Raw genomic sequence first — 23,657 nt, 5'->3', positions numbered from 1 at the left:
ACTAACCTGAGAGGAATATAACCTCCCCTGTGGACTGGTACTTGAGAGAATCTGAGGACAACACGTAGGTGAGTACACTGGCCATTGTCGACACTAATGGCTTTTGGGAAGGAGTAGGGCATGTGCCAGTCTGTAAATGACTGGGTACCTCTGGGGTAGTTTGTCTGCCTTTGGCCCCCACTTGCACTCAGCTCTCACCTGTGGCTCCTAGAAGCTGTCAGCATGTAACAGTGGCCACACCCTAGGAATGGCTTCAACTGGCCAGCTAAACCGGGTGAGGGTAGACTATGGGTCTTAAACCCATAGGTGAGATAGGTCTTGCCCTACATGCGAACACAGGATCCAGCGGATTGATCAGATGAGACCAAAAGTGGGTCCAATGCTTAAGAAGGCAGTTTCTGCACGTGCTGCAGAGAGAAGTGAGGAGCAGGTGAGGCTCATCAACCTGGGAAGGTAGCCCATCTAGGAGAAGGAAAACTCTGATCCTAAACCTCTTTTGCCTTGCTAGATATAATCAGAAGAAAAACCTAAGGAGTAAACTCTACACAAATCCAGAGTGGAGTCCCTAAGACAGTTGGGTGGCACCTTGTGGGCTCCTTACAGCAACTCCTTCAGCCAAGCTGGTGCCAGATGTATTGCTTTGCTTTCTTTGGACCACATCGGTGAAACCGATGGGGCGGGGTCTTGTCACCTGGGCAGCAGTTTGACTTCACCCCCTCGGGCACACTCCATTGTCTCCCAAGATAAGCAGATGTCAACAAAGCCTTTGTTCAATTCACTCAGCCTTCTTATGGAGCTAAGCACATCGTTTGGCATGATCTGCCCTTGATATTCAAAGCTTTCTCAAATATCTCTACCGTACCCATGATTCAATCAGCACAACCTGATCGTTAGTTCAGGGGCTGAGGCACAACTGAAATACTGTTGCACAAAGGAATCTTGCTATAGCTGCTTACAACTGCATACAGAGAACAAAGTTGTTTATGGTTACATTCCAAGCTAATGATCATCCTGTGGTGGAAGCTCTGAACCTCAAGAGGGTCATATGAACGTGCTTAGGAAGGTGCCTACTCAGCTCCCTGTGGTTTCCCTCCCAGAAGAAGCTGTGTTCAGGACAAAGAATGCTTTTGGGTGTCGAGGCCATTTGAGAAGGATGAGTCATAGCAGCAGTGACTTGCAGTAGTACACAATAAGTTTCTGTTTAGCAAAATCCTGCCAATAAATTACCCTGCCAGTAAATTGTTCCTTATTAGGAGGTGCCCTTGAAATCTCTGTTGATAGCCAAGCTAGGTTTAAACTTTAAAGCAAAGCCATTGACAGTTGTTCTGACTTTGACAAACCGAAGAGCAGGTGAGCCAGAGTAGTCAATAGTTAGCTGGTTGAGGGAAAAACATAGGATACACAGTCTCAGCTGTGAACCTCATTAGCCTTTGACATCTTTCAGTCTAATCTATCTCACAGGGTTGTTATTGAGGATAAATTGTGTGAACACTTTGTACGTTGCCTTGAGCTCCACAGAGGTAGAATGGGATACAAAAGTGCTAAGAGGTTACTTCAGCTGGAGCAGATATGGGATTCTGTAAGAAGGCTTTCGTTTATTCATTTGTACTTTTTAAACTAGGCTCCTGCTCTAGAGACCGCTTGTTCCACGGTTTACTACTTGATGCTCTGAACTCTTCCCCCCCCCCCTTGCACATTTTACATAAGGAAACAATGAGGAGATCTCAAACCATGTAGCTTAACTGCTGTGTATCGGGTAACTTTCACACCTCTTTTTCTCTGTATGGTTTATATGGCTGGCTCTGAAAGACTCATTCAAGGATTTCCCCCCTGTAGTATTGCAGCCATCCTTCATTCTAACCTCCTTTCCTATGGTGGTGTTGACGGTGTGCTTGTGAGTACTGTTTAAAACGTTGACTTTCTCTGTATATTGCTACTTCCGCGGTTCTTTGGGGTTTTTAAAAAACTAACTTTGACTGGGTCTCTCTGTCTTCTCCTTTCTGCATCCCACCTTACCCCCTTCTCCCAGATCTTGCAGTATTCAAGGAGCGGCTGAGAGTGCTAACAGTAGGAGGTATGCAAATAATGAGCGTCTAACCCCTTCTGGAGATTAGGACTCTCTGAATAGTTGACTCTGAGCATGTATAGTTTAGGTAAAGTTGCAGCTTGCCCCCATGTCAAACAGTGTTTGTTTTCTTCTCAGAGTGGTTTGGAATGTATGTGACCAAAGTGCTTCATCATCGTCTTCCTCCCAAATTACATACCTCTTTATTTGATTGAGTGGTAGCCATTTTTTCCTATTGTTTCTTTGCCATTGTTTGTTGTGTTGAGTACTGTCTTGCGTTAACATCTGGGACTCCACAAAAATGTAATTGTTGTCACATGTTCATTAGAGTACTTACTCAAGTCCCTTTGATACTTAACCTGACTTGTGTGATTTAATATTATTTGGTGCACAAAAGTAAATGTTACATTTATGTAGGTGCCAGACTTCTGGCTGTGACATTCAGGCATCTAAATAGCCAGGCTTGGTTATTTTTCTATCTTGCTAAGAGATTCCCATCTCATGGTGGTCTTATGCTGTGAGTTGGATGTTTCAGTGTCCAAATGCTTAATCATAATTTCCAAGTTACTGCTTTTTTTATCCAATTGAACGGAGCAAAATATTTCTAAAGAGAGATGAATCCCACACTATGTGTGGTGCTTTCCGTTTCACAGCTAATCTGGGCTTCTTTCTGGCAGGCTGGTATGTTGCAATGCATATAGGTGACAATTAAGAAGTAAAGCATATTAAGAAAATGCTTCCTTGCTGCATGCACAAGAATGAATATTTAGCTTTCCTGTTGTCACATGATACTGTATTCTTCTCCTAAATCATACCTACTGTTGGCCTTGGTTTGGATTTGTCTCTGTAAAATCTCTGTAGATAAACAAATGGCTATCTCATTTATTGGGATCTAATGTCCCTAAACAGAAGATAACTTTAAAAAGTTATGACTATAGCCAACTAAATGGATGTTTTTTTAAAAAACAAAACAAAAGACAAAAACCCTGGTCATACTCCCACAGTCTTTCCAACCATCAGAAATGTATGGAGTTAAATAAAAAAGCAAAGGCTGGTTTGCTCCTGCAGCAGCCCTTTTGTGGATAGTATACCATAGGTCCTTTCTCTCTCTCTCAGCATTTGTAAGTTTAAAATCCTTGCTAATCATATTCTCCCTACTTCAGCATCTCTACTGGGATGGGAGATGCAGTGGTGAGTAACAGAATGACTTGCATCACCCTAGCCTGATTCTGCATCCAGGGTAGCAAAATGATGTCCTTCAGGCTGAGGGTGTGTTCGTGTCATATTTCTGCTAATAATAATAAGCATTAAAAATTACTTGATAGATGCTTTTTTCTAATGGGTGAATTAGAAAAAAGCATCTCTCTCATACCTCTTGATACATAGTATTAACAGGTCTATGCACTGAATTTCCAAACAGATGAGAATTACTTCTAACGAGCAGGACTAATGTAACTATCACCTCACTCAGATGAATTTAAAGCCACTCTGAGATCTTCCCTTAATTGAAACTTTCACAATTTAAAAAAATGCTTCGGTTTTTACAACAAAGCAAAAGGGAGACCCAGAAAGCAGCTAGCACAATATGTTCTGGCACAAGAACAATATTTGGTTTCCCCATGCAATTCCCACCCACCTCTTTTACGAAAGAGCTTACGCTGTGAACCAGCAATGTAGATTTTAAAAACCAGCAAGTGCCAAACACAGGAATTAGACCTGGGTAATAAGGGATGACCAAACTGCGGGAGGCAGTGGAAGACAGGTGTGCCTGGCGTGCTCTGGTCCATGGGGTCACGAAGAGTCGGACACGACTAAACAAACAGCAACAATAAGGTAGGGGAATTACCCAAATCTTTCTCCTGAGGACAGAACTACACTTGATTCAGGTTGCCATCAATATGAAAGCAAAATTTCAAGTACTCCCTGACCTCTGTATCGTGTTTCAGCTGGAGTTGGGGGGACGATCTCTTGACAGTGAACCTAATTAGGCCACCATGCCTCCCCATTTGGTCCACCAGGCACAATGAAGATAACAGGCATTCCACTGGCCCTTCTTTATTGCCTATGTGAAGGCATCATACCTCCAATCATAAATGGTATCTAGTACGGAGCAGGTAAAGCTGGACCAAAAAAAGGGGTGGAGGACCCAGCTGATCAGCACTGGGTGCAGTTATTTGCAAGGCACTTTGAAGCCCTGGCTGTCAGCTGATCACTGGAGCCCTAAAGTACAGTGCAGAGCTCCCTTTCCAAGCAACAACCATCAGCTGGTGGTACTTGAGGAGAGCCCTGCACATCCAAAGTCCCAACAGTTCACTGGGATTGGCCCAGGGAGCTGGAGGAAGTAGCTCGGATTCAAAGCACTTCCTTCACTGCTTTCTCAGAAGAGATGAAAAAATGCTCAATTTAAAAACTTGGTTTGTGTTTTTGTTTTTCTTTTCCCAGGGGAGCAATTTATATTCAAAGCACTGGAGGAAGTGCTTTGAATTATAAACAGCTTTCTCTACAAAGGAGGAAATGTTCCAATGATAGGAGCATTTTGCCCTCTGCAGATACTTCAAAGGGGTTCCCTGTAACCAACAATCAGTCAATTATCTGTTACAGTGACCTTCAAGCTTTGACAAGTGTCAGTCACCTCATGCCATTATGAAGTCAGGTGGACCACCCACCCGTCAAAGCTTGTTTGCAAGAGATGAGGAAGATAAGGAATTGCCAGAAGCAATTCCCGACCCAACCCCTAGTTTAGTCAGACTTGCCCCATTTTGTTTCCTTGCCCCCCCTGGTGGGAGAGCAGCATAGGATACAGAGGACTAAACATGGCAGCAAGGAGTGAGAATTTGGCATATCATTTAAATGTTCAGTAGCAACCCTTTATCAAGCAGCATTGCAGCTCTGCCTACCAGCCTGCTTCCAAGTCTATGTAATCTTCTACTGACAGATGAAGCAGAAGTGTCTGGTGGGAATTGATTGCTTTGCAACTGGCCTGATACAGGAAGAAAAATGACGTAACGTGTACAGTCTTTTCTTTGAGCCCTTTAGATCAGTTGTAGAAGCCCTTTCTTGTGTCTTGCCGCCGTCTGAAATCTTGCTGGTGGTAACAGGGGAAAGGGCCTTGGTTACGTGGATCTCCCTGCTCCGAGAAAACCATCCATGCCTGTTGCCAGTGGCCTTATGCCATCATCTTGCAGCATTTTAGACAGGACATTAGTCTGTCCTTTGTTTGGCTTTTGTCTCCCCTTGGCTTCATGATGATTTTGCTGGTCTGTGAGCTTCTACAGTGGTGCCTCGCAAGACGAAATCAATTCGTTCCGTGAGGCTCTTCGTATAGCGGTTTTTTCGTCTTGCGAAGCGAGCCCATTGACAGCTTAACGGATTAGCGCTATTAGCGGTTTAGCGGCTTTTGGCAATCAGCTGTTAAGCGGCTTATCAGCGGATCAGCTGATAAGCGGCTTAGCACTTAGGAAAAGGGGGGGGGGAAGGGAAAAAAACCCGAAGGAACTCGCAAGACTTTTTCGTCTTGCGAAGCAAGCCCATAGGGAAATTCGTTTTGCGAAGCGCCTCCAAAACGGAAAACCCTTTCGTCTAGCGGGTTTTCCGTCTTGCGAGGCGTTCGTCTTGCGGGGCACCACTGTATTGTCTTAGGTTTAAGATGGTTCCTCTGTTTCAGTTTGTGTTTAACTGTTTTTGGTTAGTTGCATGTAGTGCTTACTTTAAGGTCAAAGGCGGAATAGAAATTTCAAAACACATAAAGGGCTGGATTCAGCTAATGAGTCCCATCAGTGGAAGCCCTGTGCCAGAACCTCTGCTTGCTCTACGGGGCTTTGCCCCTGTCCTCCCCTTGGGTCCCCTGAAAAGGGCTGTGTGGGGAGGGAGTATTAGGAGAACCCCCTGGAACAGCGTGCCTGGGGAGGAGATGCAGAATTGTTCTGCCTGGCAAGCTGAATTGCTTTCTGTTACAAAACTCCTCCCAGAATAGTTTCTCACTAGATACTAAGTTGATCGTCATTAAGGAGTTTTTCTTTAATGTCGAAAACGCTTGTCAAGTTGCTGTGCAAAATCTCCACTTGGATTAGTTGGTGTATCTTTTTATAGACAACTTTCTGGCTCTCAGTTGTATGATCTTCAGATGAACACTCCTTGATTATTCCAGCAACTGATGCTAAAGTATTTTAATATTGGTAATAATAAGATACTTCTGATCTGTGCTCCCGCACAGTAAACGTGAATAGTGGATGCTTAAATGTATTGCTGAGAGAGAATTTTGAAATTTTGTGGAAGCAAAACCTTTGTGAGGCCTGTGAAAAGTGTTGTTTGCAGAGTCCAGTTCATTCTCAAATCTTTGTTCCCATGGAGTGAGCTATTCAGGAGAGTCCTACACAGAACCCTAAAACTGATACATAATCATGCTGCTTTTCTACTTTTTGGTTCTGGGAGCTGGGCCTTTAACTCTTTTATTTCCTGCTTCATTTTACTTTTAATTTTAAATATGTGGTGAAATGTGGTGACAATGTATTTTTGCAATACTTTTTTTGTCTTTAACATCCAAAAAAATGTGTGAATGTGGGTCTAAAATTCTTATTGATTCCTCCCCTGGATTTAATTACCAATTTTAACGGCAAGTATATTACCTGTGTTTACACCCTCCGTGCCTTTTACGGTAACCTTTTTTGTTCTTGCTTACCTGTTCATCATTTTAATTGCCGCTTTTTTGTTGTTGTTCATACAAACCTCCTTCATGCTTATTTTGTGCTGCTTTCTTGTCCCTCCTCTCTTTCACCAAAACCTGGTTCCTGTGCTGCGGCTGTCTGCATTGAACGCCTCTTCCCACTCCTTTTTTGCCTTCTCCTACCCATGAAAATTCTGCAGGGTTTTATGGGCTGGACGAATCGGACCTCGACAAGGTTTTTCACTTGCCCACTACCACTTTCATTGGAGGAAAAGAATCTGCTCTCCCTCTTCGGGAAATCATCCGCCGTTTAGAGGTAAGAGACCTGCACAGGATGCAGGAGCCTTGGAGAGTCAGCACTGTTCAGAAGTTGTCACTTTTCTTCCCTCCGTACCCCAGTGTATACATAACAAGGCATGGTACAGGCTTTAGAATTGTGTCTTTCCTCTGTTCCTTTCATAAGCTATAAAAGCACTGCTCCCCACCAAGCCATGCTGAATTCAGCACACAATCTTCACTTCCTCTTCTACATGCCGAGAGTGGATAAAAAATTAGCCAGAGATCCACTCCCAAGCTCACTGTGCATAGAGTTCGCAAGGTGGAGTGATGTCCAAACAACGCTCTAATCAGAAACAAAGCAATTTATCCCAAATAATTTCCCTCTGCAATAGTTACGGTTGGTCGGTCTGCTTTTTAACATGATGCTAACTGTTGGGATGCAACCAAGGAATCGGAGGCAATTGGCTGGCCCCAGCCCACCAGCCAGTGAGCCGGGCGATCTCCCGTCCTTGGATCAGCATGAAACTGCACCCTAGCTTCAGAAGCCTTCAGAAACTGGGCACGCACACTCAGCAAAGTAAAACGCTGCGCAACAGAAGTGGCATGGAGAGGCTGTGTTGAGCATATTTACAAGCAGTTTATTCAGCATACATCAGGACAAAATGAAAACATGTCTTCTCCCCTTCATGTCCAAAGCAAGCAGCTTAAAGTGAAAGCTATACACAAATGGAAGTTCCCAGCAAGCTGTGCTGGGGTGTAAACAGGCATGTGACACACAACAGTCATGTGTGTCCCTTAAGGTGGAACGGAATATTCTAACAGTGACATTGTAGTCCAGAAGCTAATCTTCACACTGGGCAAAAGATTCCTGCATCGCAGGGAGTTGGACTAGATGACTCTCGTGGTCCCTTCCAACTCTACAACTCTGATTCCGTGCCAGAAAAAGTATCCCATTACACACTTGTGTGACAAAATAAACACTGGCACCTTATTTCCCAAGTGACATCATGCCTACATTTCCAGTTGGTATTAGCTTTGTGTAGGAAAGAGAGCCACTGTGGCGTAATGATTAGATTATTGGACAAGGTCCTGGAAGACCAAGGTTCAAATCCCTGCTCAGCCATGAAGCTCACGGATTGATGTTGGGCCAGTCACAGTCTTGACCTAAGCAACCTCATACGATTGCGTTTGAGGGGGGTGGAATAGAGAGGAGAAGTACCATTATGCCACACTGAACTCCCTGGAAGAGAGGTGAGATATAAATGAAATAATTAAATAAACCTACTGTTTGACTCTTCTGCCTGATCTGTACTACTCCCTAGTGGCAGCTGGTAAACATGAGTTCGCAAAACAATTTAGAAGCAATAATAGAATCCTAGGATTGTAGAGTCAGAAGGGACCCAGAGAACCATCTGGTCCAACACCCTGCAAAGCAGAAATGCTGCCATTGGCCATTACGAGTGAAGAAGCGAGTGTTTGCATGAAGGATGGCAAGCTGGTCCTGTAGGCAATTTGCAGTGGACCCCTTCATAGGTGGTGAAATAGCTGCCTGTGGTGTTTCCGTTGCCAATGTTCTGCTTCTGGAAATTGCAAGAGGAGTCTTCAGCGGGAGCTGCCTCTTGTTGGAATATTGTGGAAGCCCATGTACAACTTTACATGCTGATACCATTCTACACTGTAGTCTGAAATGTAAAGTACATTTTTAAAGTCTGTATGAATTCTCCTTAGAGATGTTAACATTGTGTGTGAGGATTTGGGCAGATAAGGCGCTGTGGCAAATAACCTGTCCCCAGAGAAACTATACTAGGGTAATATACTGCAGAGGGATAAGGTATTTGGCCCTGGTGCTCTGGCAGCTTCAAAAAGGCAGTGAAATAGAAGATAAAATGTGGTTATCCAATGGGGAAAATGTGAGAACACCAATCCTTCTGGATGTTGCAGCTACAGAAACTACTGTGCTCTGTAAACTATGAACATGTGAAAGCTTAAAATTTTAATGGTCATTCTTGATGGAAGAGCATTTCTTACTCCTCTTTTCTGGCAGTCATACAGATTTTTTTTTCCTTGCCAGTGTGGGTGCCTCTTGCTCAGCACAGCAAACGAACAGCTGCTGCTGACTCTTGAAAGGGGAAGAGATGGGAAGGAGAAGAAAAACCTCAAGGGCAGAAGCACTCCTTTCCTGTCTCTGTCTTCTGTAACTGTGTTGTGCAGAATAAAGGCAACCACTCAGCTTCCTCACCCGCAGTGGCTTTTCTTGTCCATCTTAACTTCTCAAAATGTATCTCGTTTTATTCTGGGTTTCAGAGTTATCTTTCCACTCAGTAAGCAGGTTATAATTTACATACTTCATAAGGCAACACCACTTCCTAGTGAAGAAAATGCAACCTTGGTGTCCTCTGCCTACATTAGTTCTGTGTCATGACTGTGCCTAAAAATAATTTCCAACAAGGCTGTGCAAAGGTCAGTCTTGCTAACACTTGCCAGACATTCCTTTGCTCTTCTGCTTGCATCTCCTTCCAGTTCCCTTCACTGGTATTAAAATTTGAACATAACCAATTCAGAAAGTAGCTAGTACAGTTACTTATGTTATGTCTTACCTTTCTGAGTTTCAAACATCTACCTTCAGGGAACATTTTAGCACTTCATCTGTGCATTGCAAAGGATTCTGGGGCACATTTTAAGGTACAGAGGTTACTGGCCAGCCCTCTTTAGTCTAACTGCTGCTGCATGTGAATGTAAACTACATTCCCCTGCAGCTACACATTTCAAAGACAGATTATTAGTGGTAATCAAGCTATTGTTTTCAGGGAAGTTTGTCTGCCATTATTAATCATCTTATTGAGGAGCCCTTGATAAGTTTCCAAGTTTTGAAAAATACTAGCTTATTTGAAGACCTTAGATGTTCAACTTCTGTTTTTCCAGTCCCAGATTTGAATGAAACTGCACAGTCTTCATGTACCTGATTGTGACTGTTTCAGGAAAGTATATCTTATTCAGATTAATGAAACGGGAAAGTTCCAGAGCCGGTGTGGTGCAGTATATAAGATTTGGATTGTCAAGACCTCAGCTCAGATCCTAAGTCATCTATGAAGCATCACTGGACAGTCTTCTGCCTCTCCCTTGGCGTAGTGTACCTTACTGAATGGTTATGATGGTAAAATGGAATTACCCATTATGCACTGCCCCAAGTTCTTTAGAAGAAAAGAAGGATAAATAAATAAAACATAATTATTTGATGATATACAGTTGTTCAAAAAGTACTTATTTAATTTGTGCTGTGAGATGGTCAACTCTCTTGCTTTATTTTGTGTTGATCCTTTTTTGTGTTTAATAGATGGCCTATTGCCAACACATTGGTGTAGAGTTCATGTTCATTAATGATCTGGAGCAGTGCCAATGGATAAGGCAGAAATTTGAAACTCCTGGTGTCATGCAGTTCACTAACGAGGAGAAGCGCACCCTGCTGGCTAGACTAGTCCGGTCGACCAGGTACTTGCATTTCTTTAACTTCCCTGAATTGTAGGGTTTTGTTTTGGGGGGCGGGGTTGTGTGTGTGTGTGTTTGGGGGTGAGTCTCTTAGGCCCCTCAGGGTTCAAGTTTCATGGCAGTGGACAAGCGGCCTACAAGCATAAGATTCACAGCCCACAAGGACCAAATGGTTCAAGAGTTGATTGACATTCTCAACAAACTGAGATGCACACATATGGTTCTAACCCAGTGTTTTTCAACCAGTGTGCTGTGGCACCCTGGGGTGCCTTGAATGATGGTCAGGGGTGCTGTGGGTCAACACTGGCCTCTGTCCCTCTTTCCTTCCCTCTGATGCCCTCTTGCATCTCTGCCTCCCCAAGGCTTGCACAGCTGTTTGTTGCAGCAGCCCTGGCTACAAGCTCCCCAGGTGAATGGTGCCTCTGGGGCTGGTCAGGGGGTGTGCTGGTTGCCAGGAGCTGAGGCGGCAAGCAAGTGGGTAAGCAGGCATGTGGGTGAGGGAGCCCAGCCAGCCAGTCTGCCATCCCTTGCTGGTGGGAATGGACAGACAAGTCCCAGGGCCCTGTGGGGCAGTGTGAGGAGGCACCATTCATTGGGGTGGGGGGCAGAGGTTGCCCAGAGGACTCCCAAGGAGAGGAGCAGAGAGGATTTATCATCTCCTCCAATGCAATTTAAGTGAGGTTTTTGTTTTTTAAGCTAAGCTTTCTCTCTGGCATGTACATGTTCCTTGACTATATTTTCCCAGCTAAAGCTGCAGTTAGGAGTGGTGTTATCCTCTCCATCCTACCGCAGTTATACAGGATGTATTTTTTTTTGCTAATGGCATGAAGGGAAAAGTCTGCTCTTCATTTAGGAAAGACCTTGCGTGTTGGCTCTTCTCACTTTTCTCTGCTTACTCACATCTTTGACCTAGTTTTACATTGAGAATAATTGTATCTAACCTCAGATCACACATGTTGTGAACCATCCTGAGATCTACAAGTATAGGGCAGTATACACATTTAATAAATAATAGTAATGTGTATGTATGCCATAATCTAGTTGCATGACTTCTTCTGCTATCTCTCTAGAGATGACTTGCAAAACTATTCTCCTGAATCTTTATCATTTCCCCTTCATCTTCCCACCCCCCTGCCACCTCCTGTTTCTGAGTGACACAACAAGAGATTTGAGAGATCTGGAAAGATATGACCATGATTTAGCACTGGGTTTTAACTCTTCCCTTTCTTTTGAATAATGCAACTCATTATGTTGCTATTTCCTCTACAGCTCTTGAGTAATGCTTATTATGCCTGTAAGTTTAATGCAATTGAAGTTCTTCAGCCATTAACTACTACCGATGTTCCAACTCCTGTTTTATGTCCACATCCGCAATGCTTTAGATTGAGGAGGAGGAGGGTGTTATAGGAGGGTTCTCCACATGCATCTTTCACCTCTGTTGTCTCTGATGTCCAGCTTGTGAGGGATAATAGTGGGAAGGGTTAACTGCCAGAACATCCCATGCAGAGCAAGTGGGTCATGGTGCAGAGATAAATTCCTTTCAGAATCACTTCCTTCTTGGAGCTTTTGAGTCATTCTAGTTGGTTGTGTGGCAATTCTTGTCGGACAAATGACGTATATCTTCTGTTTTCCAGATTTGAAGAGTTCCTGCATAGGAAATGGTCATCTGAGAAGCGATTTGGTTTGGAAGGCTGTGAGGTGCTGATCCCCGCCTTAAAGACAATAATTGACAAGTCTAGCCAAAAAGGAGTGGATTATGTCATCATGGGGATGCCTCATAGGTAACTTCATCCTTACAGAAAGCTGATTATCGGAAGAGAGTTCTAAGAGTGCTGAAGAAACACTGGCTAGCAAGTTGTTCTTTAATTTGAGAGGCCTGAACTGATACCTCATCTCTGCCATGGCCTTATTTAATTTTATTTATATGTTGGGCAAGTCTTTCTTCTCTCAGCTCGGTGTCCCACTTTTAAAATGACTGGTATTTTTATATCTGACAGACATGTTGTGAAGACAGACACAGAACTTGTGAAGTGTAGTGCAGTCCTCAGCCATGAAATTCACTGGGTGGCCTAGGGCTGATCATCACCTCACAGGGTTGTTGTGAAGATGGAACAGGAAGGGCTTGTGTGTCCCTTTGAGGTCCCTGTAGGAAAAGTGAGATATGACTTTAACAATGAATGAATGAATAAAAGTGTCACATGAACTGTAACTAGTAGTGGTAGATGTTTTTATAAACAAGAAATGTTACAATCTTTTTTTTTTACTTTAAGGGAAGGTGTGTCAGAATGAGTCAAAGAATCTTGTTTCCAAGACAAGTCTGCAGTTTCTTGCTAAATGTGGTTTTGGTTTTCCAGAGGGCGTCTGAATGTGCTTGCCAATGTTATCAGGAAGGAGTTGGAGCAGATATTCTGCCAATTTGATTCTAAGCTGGAAGCTGCTGATGAGGTGAGTTACTCCTTAATTTGTATTTGAATTGTCGCCTTCTACTCCACTCCATGGGAGAAAATGATTAGTTAGCTTTGAAAGCAGAAGCAACAGCACTGTACCCGTTTTCCCCTCCAAACATCCTCTTAGGATGGATCTAGACACATAAAAAAGCGTTACAGGAAAACATGTTCTAAATCTCATAATGGAAAATCACATTGCCGAAGGACCAAACTCTACAGCGCCATCTGGTGTTGCATGTTTATAACACAGTTATAACAATATACCGTATTTTTCACTCTATAAGACGCACCAGACCATAAGACGCACCTAGTTTTTGGAGGAGGAAAACAAGAAAAAAATATTCTGAATCCCAGAAGCCAGAACAGCAAGAGGGGTCACTGCGCAGCGAAAGCAGCAATCCCTCTCACTGTTCTGGCTTCTGAGATAGCTGCACAGCCTGCATTCGTTCCATAAGATGCACACACATTTCCCCTTACTTTTTAGGAGGGAAAAAGTGAGTCTTATAGAGCAAAAAATACGGTAATCGCTGGAATGTAGCTGAGTCCTCTGAGATATGTGGGATTTTAAAAGCTTGCCTTCCAGTATTTTTGTCACTTATTCAGTGAGGCCAGCTTGGCTACTAAGCTGAACAGCTTTTCTACAGTGTTGAAGTTATATGCAACTTTTTTACACAGCACAGAATGTCATTTCCGTTGTGACTGAATGTCATTAGTGAATTTTTCAGTTCTCTGAACCTGGCCTTTCATAGAACTTGAGTTTCCAGAGTAGATAATACAGGTTATGATCCCGTAGTACTACTGCTGCCTTGTTCTGAGCAGTGGTGGCTTTATTAAAGTGAGCCTTGTGAGATACCAAGCACTTCTCAGGTAACCTAGGATAATACTGAATGTAACCATGGTACATGATTATTGATTCCTAGCAGCCACTCATACAGGTATCTGCATATAAGGTAATAATGCTGAAATCTCATTCTGGATAGATTCCTTGATAGTTGCAAAAGCTCATCAATTTGAACAGAGGTGAAGAAAGAAAGAAAAAAGTCTCTAATCAGCACCATTCATTCCCTGTTCTGTGTTTGTGTTCTGGCCGTCTCTATGAGAGCTCTGAATGAGCACTCCACGCACCTTGAACTTCCAGTTCACTCCCTCCTAAAGAATTCAAACCACAAACATTTTGCAACCAAACATGAGGCTCTGAAAACTGACAGCATCAAAGGCCCAGGCTACTTAATCTGTTTTACACTATCTCTCCCCAGGGCTCAGGGGATGTAAAGTATCATTTGGGAATGTACCATCGGAGGATCAATCGTGTCACTGACCGAACCATCACCCTTTCACTGGTTGCAAATCCATCTCACTTGGAGGCTTCTAATCCTGTAGTTCAGGGCAAGACAAAGGCAGAACAGTTTTATTGTGGGGACACCGAAGGGAAGAAAGTAAGTTGGTCCTTTTCAGCTGTACGTGTATGGGTGGACAAAATGGAAAAACTTTGATTTGGTGGCCAAATAGTTACAGCTATCAAACACTGCTTATTGTACCTGCTTCCTTCTCCAGCCAATTATGTCTCCTCAAAGAGCATCACTACAGTCTGCATTCAGTTCTGGGCACTTACTGCTTCAAGATTATTGACAGGCCTTTTGTTTGTGTTTTGATTCTCAAAGGTGATGTCTATTCTTCTGCATGGAGATGCTGCCTTTGCTGGGCAAGGTATAGTTTATGAGACTTTCCACTTGAGTGACCTGCCTTCCTATACCACACATGGGACTGTTCACGTGGTAGTGAACAACCAGGTAAAATATGGATTTCATTATAATGTCAGCTTCCCTAACTCTTTTTTCCACTTTAAAATCTACCAAGAAGAGACAGAGTGATCTTGTGAACTTGATTGTGTGCATTTATAGTAGAAGCTGGGTGATGCTGTTATGTACTGAAGCTGAATCAGATTTCTCTTCCTTCCAAAATATATGGGAAAACATATTGAAAGGCCATGCCTGCTTCACGGATTGCTGCTGGCTGAGCTATAACAGTTCACAACCAAAGCACTGGCTTTTCATAATTGAGCTAATTCATTGAGAAAATGGTTTGGCTCATCTTCTTATTCATGCTAGCTTTCCTGGATCTTGGCAGAACTGAGTGTAGAAGACTTTCTGGGCTCCTGGCATTCTTGTTGAAATGCATCTACTTTTGTCTCACCTGTGGAAACTCTTTGAAAACTAAAACTCTTCAAAAAGAGACGAGTTGGTTTTTCTCTTGTTCTTTTCCTCAAATTTGTCAAATGAACATTTGAAATTGAAGTCCAGATATAGCTAAGCTTTTCTGTTAAGCAGCAAGAATTCACTGCTTCTTTCTTTACCATTAACCTTAAAATAAAAGCAGCTAAATTATTTCACAGTTGAGATTATATAAAAATTGAAGCAAATACATCAGTACTTCAGCCTTGCCTAATGAAGACCATTTTTTTAGTGGTTAGACAAGAGAACTAGGAGTGACTTAAATAAGAATGAACTAGATTTCATCTTGGACTTCCTAAGGTATCTTAATGCTGATGATTCCAAAACATGCTAGTTGATAGGGTCTTCCAGTAATAATAATAATAATAATAATAATAATAATAATAATAATAATAATATTTAGTTATATCCCGCCCTCCCCAGCCGAAGCCGGGCTCAGGGCGGCTAACAACAATCAAATAATCAAACAATCAAATAATCCAACATTCTAAAAACATTTCATTATAAAAATTAATTAAAATCAAATTAATGGCAACCGTTAAGCAAAATTCTGTGCAGGTTGCCAGAGGAGGGAGTCAGGCTGCGCCCTGACCAAAGGCCTGGTGGAACAACTCTGTCTTGCAGGCCCTGCGGAAAGATGATCTTGTTCCACTGTTAAAGAAGAAGGTCATCTCTGACCAGTTTGGTTTTGGGGGGGAGGGCAGCCTTTTCTGAATAGAGACACATAGGAATTCAACCGTTAGCAGTCATGAGAAGCTAGACAGTAGGCATTAAAAATGGAGGGACTACTATCTAAGATGCTCCTCCTACAGTTATCTTCAGCAACTGAGATCCCCCCCTTTCTTTTTTTTAAAATACTTTTTATTACATTTTCAAAAACAAAGTCAAATTAAAAACATAAGTCAAATTTCCAAAAACAAAGTCAAATAAAACATAAACTCTTACATCCAGCATCTTAGTGTTTTCTTATTTACCCTGCGCTTTGTTGCTCTTGGAATTCCTTCCTTCCCTGCTTCGGCTTTTACAAATTAACATCCACTCTTACAGATTCTTATTTACACTCCATCCACATCACAAGATTTAAGTTAACCCCGCTACAGTTTTTAAGCTTCTACAATTATTCCGTATATACACAACAAATTTACTCCACTCCTCTTCAAACTTTGTTACTTTTTGGTATCTAATCTTATTAGTCATTTTCGCCAACTCAGCATATTCAAACATTTTCATCTGCCACTCCAGATCTCCCCGCCCCCCCCCAGTTTCTCAGTGTTCTGCCAGACCCTTACAGATTTGCTTGAAGTAGCCTTCATTGTACGCAAAGAAAACAAATGCTGATTACAACTTTTTTTCTCCTCTAAAAATATTTTATTTAGGATTTTCTTGTTTTACAGAAGTGTAATGCCTCGTATTTTTCCCCCCCATGTAACATTTTTACAAATCCGTTTCATTTGTTGAGGCATTAGGGGGAGAAGAAAAAAAAAAGGAAAAAGAAAAGGGGTGGAGGGAGGGAAGATGGATGGGGGTGGGGTCGGGTGGCGGTGTTTCTATTATGCTTAATGTATGTAGAGTTTGGTGTCAGCGTTGTTTGTGTTGTTCACTTGTGTTCCTTTGGTGGTGAGAGAGTTTGGGGTTGGCCTAGGGTGTGATTGTTTGTTTGTGATTGGCTGTGGTGATCTTTGTTTTCGTGTGTGAGTGGGGTGGGTGGGTGTTTTGGATGAGGTTAGCCATATTGATTTGTATGCTGTTGGTGGATTATTGTCATTGTCTTGTTGGGCTGTGTATGTGATAAAGGGGAGCCATACCGGGGTGAAGGTGTCTTCTTCTGTTTGTCCCCGTGTCAGTTTCAGTTTATTACCGTATTTTTCCCTCTATAACACGCAGATTTTTTCTCCTAAAAAGGAAGGGGAAATGTCTGTGCGTGTTATTGAGCGAATGTGTGGTCCCTGGAGCCGAAAAATCAGGCAAAAATCAAATCGCGCTTCACGGAGAAGGGAAACCTGAAAAGAGGAAGCGGCTGCTTTCCTGCATTCTGCCTCAGGGTCTTACTGCCCACCCTTCTCTGTTTCGTTGCTGTGTTTGCTGAAATGGAACAAAGAGCAGGCAAAGCCCCTCCCCTCCAGGCAAGCAGAGGGGAAAGCAGAGTGTCGTTCCTTCTAATTCCTCTCTGTGCTCCGGTGCTGCTGGGGGAGAGGGAGAGAGGGGGGAGGGAGAGAGAGGGGGGAGGGAGAGAGGGGGGGAGGGAGAGGGGGGAGAGAGAGAGAGATGGCTGGCTTGGGTGGGGGGAAACTTTTGCCTTTCTTTCCTCCCTCCCATTAAATCCCTCTCCTGCATTCTTAGCCAGCTGCTTCTCTGCACACCCCTCTCATGTCCCTTCTTTGTTTTTCCTTCGCTCCCCACTTAAAATGTGGTTACAAAGCATAGATCCACATGGATCCTCAGGATCTTTGCATTGGGTCACCCCAAATTCACCATCAGATCACATAGCATGTCCATGGCTACAGCCTGCCCCCCCAAAATCATGCACCCACTGTTGCCTGGGGCTGCAATGGTGCAAAAACGTGGTTAAAAAGCATGGATCCACATGGATCCTCAGGATCTTGGCATTGGGTCACCCCAAATTCACCATCAGATCACATAGCATGTCCATGGCTACAGCCTGCACCAAAAAAATCACGCACCCACTGTTGCCTGGGGCTGCAATGGTGCAAAAACGTGGTTAAAAAGCATGGATCCACATGGATCCTCAGGATCTTGGCATTGGGTCACCCCATATTCACCATCAGATCACATAGCATGTCCATGGCTACAGCCTGCACCAAAAAAATCATGCACCCACTGTTGCCTGGGGCTGCAATGGTGCAAAAATGTGGTTACAAAGCATGGATCCACAGGGATTCTCAGGATCTTTGCATTGGGTCACCCCAAATTCACCATCAGATCACATGTCTGTGGCCACAGCATGAAGCACAAAAATGATACATCCACTGTTTCATTCAGAATGTTTTTTCCCTTGTTTTCCTCCTCTAAAAACGATGAGCGTGTTATGGTCAGGTGCGTGTTATAGAGCGAAAAATACGGTAGTTAATTTTTCTAGTAGGGCTGTTTCCCATACTATTTGGTACCATTGGTCCATGCTTACTCCTGACAAGTCTCTCCAGTGTCTGGTTATGGTGTTGCTGGCTGCTGAAAGTAGGTGGGTTATGAGTTCTTTGTGGTGTAAATGGGCGTTGTTGTCTTGGAAGATGTTTAGTAGCACAACTTTTTTTTCTGATTACAACTTTTTGAGGGGGGGGCAAGAATGAAAAAAAACCCATGGTGTTCAAACATTCATTCTATTTTATTTATATGCCGCTTTTATCTCACAGGAGTGAGAAAGCGGCTTACATACAACAGATAATATAGCAGAACATCACAGTTGCAACAAATTATATAAAACAGCTGACAAATCAACAGTAAAAAAAACCCCACCTATAAAGCACTCTTCACAATTACTTAAACTGCTTCTATTATCTTCTGCAGATTGGATTCACTACTGACCCTCGAATGGCTCGTTCTTCTCCATACCCAACAGATGTGGCCCGGGTGGTTAATGCACCCATTTTTCATGTCAATGCTGATGACCCAGAGGCTGTGGTGTATGTATGCAATGTGGCAGCTGAATGGCGGAGTACTTTCCACAAAGATGTAGTGGTGGATCTGGTAAGTGCTGCCTCCTGTTTTGGGGGATACCTGTGTGATCTGCGGGTATGATAATATGTTTGAGAAGAAACATAAATATATTGTAGTAAACATGCTAAAACTTAAACCCATAAGCCTTTGTTTGTGTGATTAACATTTCCCTTTTTCATTCAAGTAAGCCGGTATTTAGATTATACTGAAACTTGCTAAAATGTCATGACAATTTAGTCCCTCTGAAATTTTCTTTGCATCAGATATCTCCAAATAGTTAATAATTGGTGCTTGGAACTTTCTTTAGTTTTCGAAGATGGCGCATATAATGAGGTTTCTGTTTTTTCCTCCAAATGTGCTAGGTATGCTACAGGCGCAATGGGCACAATGAAATGGATGAGCCCATGTTCACCCAGCCATTGATGTACAAGCAGATCCGAAAGCAGAAGCCAGTGCTACAGAAATATGCTGAGACTCTCGTTTCACAAGGAGTGGTAAATCAGCCAGAGTATGAGGTACACTCATCTATGTCTTCACAGTCAATCTGGAGCTACTGACCCATTTTAACCTCTTAGAGATGTTGTATAATCTTATTTTAATGACTAAGCGGAAGGAAGCTGAACTGAGGTCAAGGAAGTGCAAACTAAAATTTACTTTAGCATATATGGCAAGATCATCTGTCACCGTCTCAAGCTGAATACAGAAGGTTGTAACAGTGTTTTCAAAAAAGAACTAGGAAAAGAATCTAGTATAAATGAAATATAAAGAAATTGAAGAAGCATTCTGATAAATGGGGAGGATGAAGCTCTGAACAAAATATCAGAGAGGTTTAAGTATGATGCGTGGTTACGCTTCAGAACAACAAAACTCTTTAAAAAATGCTGGTTCCATCTTGCTAATGCTATTGCCATTTCTTGGCCCAGAATTTCTCCTCCGCTCTAGTCCTATAAATATTACACTAAAGCTTAGAACAGTTTTCTATCATCAGTCTAAAACCACGTTTATTGTGTCATGTCTAACAGTTAACTGTCGTGGAGAGGAGTTTAAGAGCCTGTTGTCATTCTGTAACTAATCAAAACAATACAGAGTGACGCATATTTAAGATAAGTTGTAATATATTTCTTCATGTTGCCAGGTGATAGGCTTCCCTTTATTTGCAGACTAAAAATACAAGTTGGTGACTCAAATGGTGGTAAACAAGGGGAATGGAAAAAAAGTCATTATCCACAGACCCACCAATATACCATGCAGAAGGGGATTTAGGATTTAATAGAAGCATACATACCCTTCATGATTAGAGGGGCCAGGATTGAAATACCCAATGGTGGGCATCATCCAACCACAATCTCCCACCCCATCTAGCACTATTTAAGCTGTTATGGGTTCTGCACTCTTGGCAGATTCTGATGGGGTTAATTTGGATTGGAGCAAATAGTTTTCACTCTCACCCCACATGACACCTTTAAGATGTGAATGGGGCAGATCTGAAGATACCTGAAGATCTTGCAGATGGGGTAGAAACGTTAGATAATTCCATAACTCATCCCCAACCCAAAAGTATGCCTTACTTGTAGCAGATCGCGTGATTTTCTTTCAGCCTGCACCCCACGGACAGATAACTTGTGTCTGTGCACCACCCTCATGCCACCTGAGTTCCATGGCAGCATATGGGCAATGTCTTCCAACTTCGGGGCCATTTTCCTTTTTAAAAAGGAGGTGTCTCCTGGGTATACTTTCTCCCCCAGCTGTGTTATTTTCTATGTTACCTTTTTATGACCATATTGATTGTACAGTAGTAGGACAATGCCCTTTTGTGTTGGAAGGAAATATAGTAAATAAGTCAACATCAGTCAACTGATGAGCAACTTGAAATTCCATATCACATGGTTTTGCTGCTATTGTTTTCTGGTGGTCTTCCTTTTGTTCACTAGTTTTCATGGTCTTTAATATGTTGGAAACAGCGTTGGCATTTTCCAGAAAAGAAAAGCAGTATCTTAATATTTTTTAAGAATAAAATGAATAAATGATAATGGAATAGAATGCAGATATAATAGAATGCTTCCTGAACTCTCTTTACTTAGAATGAACTGGTGCCAATTTTTCAGTTTAGGTTCACCCTCTAACTCTTACATTGTGCTGGTTATGCATTTCAGGAGGAAATTTCCAAGTATGATAAGATCTGTGAAGAGGCCCTTGCCAGGTCCAAGGATGAGAAAATCCTTCACATCAAGCATTGGCTAGATTCTCCGTGGCCTGGTAGGCGCTGGCTGCTTCCTAATACCTTTTGTTAAAAGGTAGTTCTGCTGCCAGAGGATTACACATGCAGCTCCTGGCACAAAAAAGAGAGATACTTTCCCCACGCTCCCAAGTACTGAAATCGCGTATAAAAACCGTAGGAAGACGTGAGCATTACACACTTAGTAAACAAAATGCACAGACAGTAAAGAGAGGGGCACTTTATGAGTTTTGTTCTTTTTGCAGATGCTCTGGCAAGGAATATTTTGTTCAGTCTTCAGCTCAGGATGGTTTCTTTGCCAAATTTCTTCCTCTCAAAAGGAGAAAGGCAATGAAAGGGCCACTTTTACATAGTTTAGTGTTCCAGAAACTAGATCTTCCTCCACTGTTCTATGAATGGGAGGCTCATCGCATTAAATGTGCTCTTCTTTACTTCCCCAGGTTTCTTCACTCTTGATGGCCAGCCCAGAAGCATGACTTGCCCTTCCACTGGTCTGAATGAAGAAGATTTGGCCCATATAGGAAAGGTGGCCAGCTCAGTGCCTGTTGAAAACTTCACAATTCATGGTGGTATGACTTTCCACATTGATAGCCATTCATTCCTCAGGGTTCATCTTTAATGTAGTGAAGGCTGCATGAGAAAAGGCAACACTGGGCTTCTTTTTAATAATAATCCTTGCCATTCCATTGCACTTTAGTTGGTATGGTGGACTCTTAGGTACACGGTGAGCCAGTCAGTGTGGGAATGCTGTGGATAAACAACCTACTCATGAAGGGGTTTCAGTGAAGTGATGTTCTTGTACAGGGAGACTCACATATAATCTGAGCACTCGGGAGAGGGGGACACTGTGGCACTTGTGCTCTTGCCCAGCAAATACTGAGCATGCCTCACAGTGGGCTAAGTACTAGACATGTCTGCAGGGGTCCGTGAGGACCATATGCTTACAACATCCTTTGCAAATTTCTTCAGTCACTTTCAGATAGATGTTCAGCAACTGATGAACATTCATCGATTTCTGTTCTTCGTTTACTTTGAACGTTTAGGAATTCTCCATATATAATATGTCCCAGTCTACTATAGATTTGCTTTAGTGGAAGGAGATCTTGCTTCAAAACAGGACCCTTCAGCTTGGCTCCTTCACTGCTTTTTCTTTTGCACCTTTATATTATAATGTTTTTACCCCATGTTCTCTGGAGCAGCAGTATTTCAAGGTATTTTGGGTGCTGAGTTCAAGCACGAATGTGAACAGTGCTGTCGTAGAGTCATCCGTAGAGTTAAGACTGTACTCTGGAGTCAATCATTGTAGTTTCTTCAAGGCAGGCTGAAAACTTTTTCTTCTCTCTCTCTCTCTGCAGGTTTAAGCAGAATTCTAAAAACACGTGGAGAATTGGTTAACAATAGAACTGTAGACTGGGCATTAGCAGAGTACATGGCATTCGGCTCTCTACTTAAAGAGGGAATCCATATCCGACTGAGCGGGCAGGATGTTGAGAGAGGGACATTCAGGTAAAGTGGCCCCATAAAAAAGAATGCATTCCTAAGGGGTTGCATTACATCTCAAAGTGTCATTGTACCTAGCAGCAGGTCACAATAATGAGTTTGGTCTAAAGCTTTTCCAGCTGCAAATGAAACACCTTGACCAGAGCAATGTAAATCTATTAAAACTGTATAGTTAGGTGTACCTAACTCAGTGTTAGGATTGGTGTGCTTGCTTTAATGCCTCACCTGGTCACTCTAACCAGTTAAATTGCAGAGCTTTCTTTTTTTCCTCTTCAGCCACCGACACCATGTCTTGCATGATCAAAATGTTGACAAGAGGACCTGTATTCCCATGAACCATCTGTGGCCAAACCAAGCTCCATATACAGTCTGCAATAGCTCCCTCTCGGAGTATGGAGTGCTAGGTAAGTACATCTCATAGCTCCTTACAGAAATCGAGGGCAAGTTAATTTGGTACTGTTTGAGTCTCACACTCATAAGGTTCCAGAAAAGCATATTGTTTTTAATCTGTGTCATTGCAGGATTTGAGCTGGGCTTTGCTATGGCCAGCCCCAACGCTTTAGTGGTGTGGGAAGCCCAGTTTGGTGACTTCCACAATACAGCTCAGTGTATTATTGATCAGTTCATCTGCTCTGGACAGGCCAAATGGGTGAGACAAAATGGCATCGTACTGCTGCTGCCCCATGGCATGGAGGGCATGGTAAGAAAACATTATTGTTGCTAAACAGTCTTTTGCCTGTCTTAGATTTAGATTTTAGATAAACATGGCCCATGCAATGGCCTCATAGAAAAAGCTCCTCTGAGAATAGGAAGGCAGTAGACCAGGCACCCCCAACCTGCGGCCCTCCAGATGTTTTGGCCTTCAACTCCCATGATCCCTAGCTAACAGGACCAGTGGTCAGGGATGATGGGAATTGTAGTCCAAAACATCTGGAGGGCTGAAGGTTGTGGATGCCTGCAGAAGACCCTGATAAGTATGTTGCAGGTTATGGAACAATTTAGCATAGCCTCTTCCATTGTAAGTTTATGCATGGCTAAAGATGAAGTATTAGTAGTAATAGAGCCTGGTGTTCTGAAC

The 23,657-nt window shown here is 42.8% G+C and overlaps 1 protein-coding gene across 4 annotated transcripts in view; it reads left to right on the top strand.

The window, feature by feature from the left end:
• OGDH (oxoglutarate dehydrogenase) overlaps window positions 1-23,657 on the top strand; it is a 58,398-nt gene that overhangs the window by 24,216 nt on the left and 10,525 nt on the right. For 2 of the 4 annotated variants that reach the window (XM_053366568.1, XM_053366569.1), the window contains exons 5-18: window positions 2,030-2,074; window positions 6,929-7,044; window positions 10,342-10,496; window positions 12,128-12,274; window positions 12,848-12,938; window positions 14,197-14,376; window positions 14,602-14,730; window positions 18,694-18,873; window positions 19,206-19,358; window positions 20,997-21,099; window positions 21,520-21,648; window positions 22,435-22,585; window positions 22,856-22,983; window positions 23,101-23,279. In XM_053366568.1, coding sequence (XP_053222543.1) covers window positions 2,030-2,074; window positions 6,929-7,044; window positions 10,342-10,496; window positions 12,128-12,274; window positions 12,848-12,938; window positions 14,197-14,376; window positions 14,602-14,730; window positions 18,694-18,873; window positions 19,206-19,358; window positions 20,997-21,099; window positions 21,520-21,648; window positions 22,435-22,585; window positions 22,856-22,983; window positions 23,101-23,279 — 1,886 coding nt within the window. The remainder of the gene's footprint in view (window positions 1-2,029; window positions 2,075-6,928; window positions 7,045-10,341; window positions 10,497-12,127; window positions 12,275-12,847; window positions 12,939-14,196; window positions 14,377-14,601; window positions 14,731-18,693; window positions 18,874-19,205; window positions 19,359-20,996; window positions 21,100-21,519; window positions 21,649-22,434; window positions 22,586-22,855; window positions 22,984-23,100; window positions 23,280-23,657) is intronic. The other 2 variants (XM_053366570.1, XM_053366571.1) reach the window with 1 other exon arrangement.

This window comes from Podarcis raffonei, chromosome 15 (assembly GCF_027172205.1).
Source record: "Podarcis raffonei isolate rPodRaf1 chromosome 15, rPodRaf1.pri, whole genome shotgun sequence".
Taxonomy (NCBI): Eukaryota; Metazoa; Chordata; class Lepidosauria; order Squamata; family Lacertidae; genus Podarcis; species Podarcis raffonei.
The sequence above is the reverse complement of the archived record's forward strand: the minus strand, read 5'-3'. Positions and strand labels throughout refer to the sequence as shown.